We start from the raw sequence: 5242 nt of genomic DNA, 5'->3' as shown, positions 1-5242 counted from the left end.
ATCGCTTTCATACAATTACTTCCCCACGCCAGGGTGAGTACCTTGTTTTCCCCCTGGACGTCCTCCACCACTGCCCTGGAATAGAAGTGTGCTTTAGAGCTGTTCCCTCAGAACACCGTCGCTCATTTGTCTTGGTGTTGCTCCTGCACCGCGGTACCAAACATCTTGTGTCCTGGATCCAGGACAACAGAAACCTCCGTAGGGATCTATAAACAGAGCCCGGTCCTAAAGGAGTTTCCTGTAGTAGTTTGAGCCATTTCTCTGTCAGTTTAATCTATTTGAAGATTTTCTATTACTTTCTTGTTATCGACTGTTACAAGCACTAATTGAATTTTGGTCACAAAATAGATAAATATCCCCCCCACCCCACACTTTTCCCAAGACAGAGGATGAAGGTACTTGATAAACTGATTTTTCATTGGGGGGAGAAGCTAAACATCACGTTATATGTTGATTTGTTGCACATTCGTTTGCCGAGGGAGATTCGACAAACTCATGATTGATGATAACTTGATTGTCAGGGCTATGACGGATTTGTTATTTTCTATTGCAGTTGTCGGCCCCTATATCTATGGTTAGCCCTGTAGGAACCAAAATAAGGATTGCTTAATAATGAATAAAATAGGGAGGACTTTTACTTTGAAGTGAAGTTTGTGGTTTGTTTAACTTGGCTCTGTCGGGGGGATGGGGGTAGGAGAAGTTATATAGGCGGTATTTTTCATTTTTCAAATGCTCGAGTTCCCAGATAGAGACGGGTGGATTTTGTTTCGGCCCTACAGAAGCCGTTGAATGAAGGAAATAAACAAAAAACTTTGAGACAAATCGCCCTTTCCTTTCCCCCCCCCCCCCCATACGTTTCTTTTCATCACCACGTATACACACCGTACACAATGATAAACACAATGTACACAATGACCACATCAGAGCAGAGCAGTCCAACACAAGAGCCTCTTGATGTCTGAGTTTATCTGTAACCGTTTTGTGGTTCCGTCTTCACTTAGCTGTTGGAGTCTTTGAGGAGAGGAGGACAAACAGGGAGGAAGGGGGGAGGGGCGGAGATCCTGGGCAGGGATGATCCTGTTTGGAACAAGGTGGATGTGGACGGAAACGAGTTGTCAGATAATTAACATGGCCTCGTGGTTTTCCATATGGTAGCCATCGTCGTGGATGCGAGATCTTTCTCTCTTTCTCTTTCTCTCTCTCTCTCTCTGACATGGTCGCTCTCCCGACTTCAGTGCATAATGTCTTGTTTACCTTGGTGTAATCACCAGATTTAGCCGCGCTAATTACAAAGCAAACAAAAAAAAATGGCCCCTGGAGTCAAGTCCCATAAGCAAGGGGATGTGCAGACATGGCAATATCATGAGACTGTATTAGTAATATTTAAAGTATGATTTCTCCGGACTAGTATGGAACATATGTAGCGGGTTTCCAGGACATAGTCTCACGGAATGTTTAGTTATGTTTTTATTAACGGCAGTTATGTCTCTCTCTCTCTCTTCTCTCTCTCTCTCTCTCTCTCTCTCTCTCTCTCTCTCTCTCTCTCTCTCTGCGCGTGCAGGAGCCTGATGCCCCGCACGCTGGAGGGCCAGATCACCATGGAGAAGACCCCCAGCTACTTCATCACCAAGGAGGCCCCGCGCCGCCTCTTCTCCATGAGCCGCCACACCAAGCTCATCGTGGTGGTCCGGGACCCCGTCACGCGCGCCGTGTCCGACTACACCCAGACGCTCACCAAGTCCCCGGGCCTGCCCTCCTTCCAGAGCCTGGCCTTCCGCAACGCCTCGGCCACCATCGACACGGCATGGAGCGCCGTGCGCATCGGCATCTACGCCAAGCACCTGGAGACCTGGCTGCGCTACTTCCCGCTGTCGCGCTTCCTGTTTGTGAGCGGCGAGCGGCTGGTGATGGACCCGGCGGGGGAGATGGGCCGCGTGCAGGACTTCCTGGGGCTGAAGCGCGTGGTGACGGACAAGCACTTCTACTTCAACCAGACCAAGGGCTTCCCCTGCCTGAAGAAGCCGGAGGGGAGCAGCAGACCGCGGTGTCTGGGCAAGTCCAAGGGCCGGCCCCACCCGCGTATCCCGGCCGAGGTGCTCAGGAGACTCAGGGACTTCTACCGGCCCTTCAACCTCAAGTTCTACCAGATGACGGGCCACGACTTTGGCTGGGACTGAGCCAGCCAGCCGGAGGCTCCTTAGCGACGGAGCTCTTAGAAAGAAAAACGCTCGGTGGAGCTTTGTCGGCAAGACAACCTAACTGACAAAATTTTAAACAAACTGATAATGCAGCTCCGCTCGGCTACCTAAGCTCTTACAGTGGTTCCCTTTCAGTTGATTAAAGCTGTTTACCAAAGTTTCAACCCTGTAGAAAGGGAGTTTTACCAAATAATGAGGCTCCTTTGTATGAACTTTGGACAGCTTTAGGCCTCCCCTCGGACCGCTCGGTCCTGCAGGTATAGCCGTGTTTTGGCTAGCCGCCTGAACCAAAGCTCGGGGGGAATGCCGGCCATAACTCTGCGGTCAGACGTTTCTCCTGTTTTTTTTGTTTTTTTTTACAAAGCATGACTTTGGAGCCAAAGATATATTGAATATTTTTGTACCTCGAGTCCTGGGTCCACTGAGTGAAAAAAAGATGTGTAGTTAAGATGTGATTTACTGGAGTTATTTTGAACGAACAAAGTAGTGCAGCTTTTCCATAGTGTGTAAAAGGTGACTTTAAACAGAGATTCCTATTGGTTGTTCAGGTTGACAGAATTGAACTAGCGTAAGAAGAAGGGATTTAATTCAAAATGTTTATGTGTAAGAAACCACACTCACATATACACACACGCACGCACACAATTGCACACACATACACATCATACAATTATCTTTTGGTTTTGGTGATGTGGCCGATTTTTATTCAGCAATCATACTGGTCTACTTCCATTTTTGCACTAAATTTCAATCACAATACAATGTTGGCCTTATTAATAATGCATGATTTATAAATAATTCATAAAATAATAACATAGAATAAAAACAAGGTACACGTTTGAGAGCGCCACACTTTCCAGTAAATCATCTGTTTTTGAATTAGCATGTAGTCATTAATTTGACATGGTGCTATTACATAATATGAAAACTTTGGTCAAATTCAGAACGGTTGCAATGTGTGTGGATTCCAGTTATAGTTCCTCTTTTTATTCAGTGTGAATAATCTTTTAATGTCTACTTCCTGGTCAAATAAAACTTCTTGGTACAACTCAAAAATGGTACAATAATTCCAAACATGACTTGTTATGCGCTGTAAAATTGCTATAATTTATGTCCAGTCTAATGCGCTTCTTTTTTACCCTATGTGTTCAACAACATAAGCTTATTTTGTACCACTGTACATTTCTTAAAGCCTAATTTATAATAAATGTACAAAATATTGTGGAAATGTTTTCGCTGATGGTTTTGTATTTGGATATTCTGCAATTCTGAATAAAGCTTCTATTCTGAAAGGACTTTATATATTTTGTATTCAATCTTTTTACCTCATGACAATCTATTGAATGACAAAACAGACTACAGAATTATATCTCTGCCTTAAAGGGATACACCGAGCTCTCTGTAAATTGGTGTTTGCCTGTCTTATCCAGATTCAGACAAGGTTTTAATTCCAAATTCATCATTGTGCATGTAGGAGAGTAGTTCACTGGGTGAGCATTTGCTTTCCGTTAGCTTCCATTTACATTAAAGCATAACAAACAGATGATTTGGCACTAATTCTGACACTGCTCATTATGCTACCTGACCTTTAGGCAACCTTACCTTCTGCCTAGACCAACCAGCCTGAAGCCGCCGATATTGTAATTGTGTCAGCGGCGCATTACAGTTATTCTGAATGACAGTGCCGAAAATAGTGCAGAATTATCTTATAATTAATTATTATAAGTATTTGAAGACAAACTAATAAACTGATAAACTGATTAAACTCACATGAACTGGAGATATGCTGCTGTAACTCTGAAGAAAATACTAACCCAGCAAATATACCTTCTGGATCCATAATGGTGAATTTGAAATTGAATAACTAGCCAGAATCTGGCTAGGACAGGCAAGCGTAATTCACAGACATCTCGGCGTATCCCTTTAATTCAACAGTATTCCTGTTGCTGGATGCATATGTATTTAAATTAATATACAAATCACTCAACTTCGAGGAAGCTACGAAGAACTAACTATTTATGAAAAGAGGCTTTAATAACATCCTCCAGTGTCCAGCCCTCTAGGGCTAAAGTTGACGTTAAGGCAAAGAGGAAGCTTTCCTGATGTGTAAGTAATCAATTGCCCCGGCCGGTGATTGGAGACCTGTTTGTGGCAATTTTTGACCCCTCTGCTCCCCACCCTTGACCTGTGAGCCTGGTCGCCTTAAACTGCTGACCGACGCCAGCACCATGTTAGTTAATGGAGTCGCATTGCACTGGGACTTAGTTAGAGGAGTGGATGAGGACTTTGGTACGCATACAGGCGATGGTATTATGCACTCTATGTTGATTTCTCACAGGCACAAACATATACACACAGGAACGATATGAAAACACACATTGCAATACACTTCATTACAGTGAACTGAATCTCTGTCTTGCACACACACATACACGTCCACACACACACACACACACACACACACACACACACACAGACACACATCCACACACACAGAAAAACACACACACACACACACACACACACACACACACACACACACACACACCACACATGTCCACTTGCCACAGACTTACACATCCATACACATACATACCCACACACACAAATACATGCATGCACACAGACACAGACACAGACACACACACATGTCCACTTGCCACAGACTTACACGTCCACATACACAAGTCAACACAGAAACACACACACACACACACACACACACACACACACACACACACACACACACACACACACACACACGTCCACATCGACAAACCTGGACACATAAACAACTAACCCCTTAATCCATTAATATTGCCCCCTCCCCCGCCCAGAGGGACCCCTGCCGAAGGAGAGGATGGTCCGGGATCAATACCTGCCTGTTTATGGTTTATCAGTGACAGTGATGTGTGTCTCCAACGGCCCGTGTTCGGCCTGTCGTTGTGATTTAACCCCCAAGGGTAGGTGTGTGTATGCTTGTGTGTGTGTGTGTGTGTGTGTGTGTGTGTGTGTGTGTGTGTGTTTGTGTGTGTGTCTGTCTA

General features: G+C 44.7%; 1 protein-coding gene across 1 annotated transcript in view; it reads left to right on the top strand.

Moving 5' to 3' along the window:
* LOC311367197 (heparan sulfate glucosamine 3-O-sulfotransferase 6-like) overlaps nt 1-2177 on the top strand; it is a gene marked incomplete at its 3' end in the record, with an annotated part of 16613 nt that extends 14436 nt beyond the window's left edge. Inside the window, exon 2 of the mRNA XM_084486037.1 lies at nt 1562-2177. Within this exon, the coding sequence (XP_084342163.1) occupies nt 1562-2177 (616 nt within the window). The remainder of the gene's footprint in view (nt 1-1561) is intronic.
* Nucleotides 2178-5242: the final 3065 nt, after the last annotated feature.

Source organism: Micromesistius poutassou (genome assembly GCF_964030765.1).
Source record: "Micromesistius poutassou genome assembly, chromosome: 21".
NCBI lineage: Eukaryota > Metazoa > Chordata > Actinopteri > Gadiformes > Gadidae > Micromesistius > Micromesistius poutassou.
The sequence above is the reverse complement of the archived record's forward strand: the minus strand, read 5'-3'. Positions and strand labels throughout refer to the sequence as shown.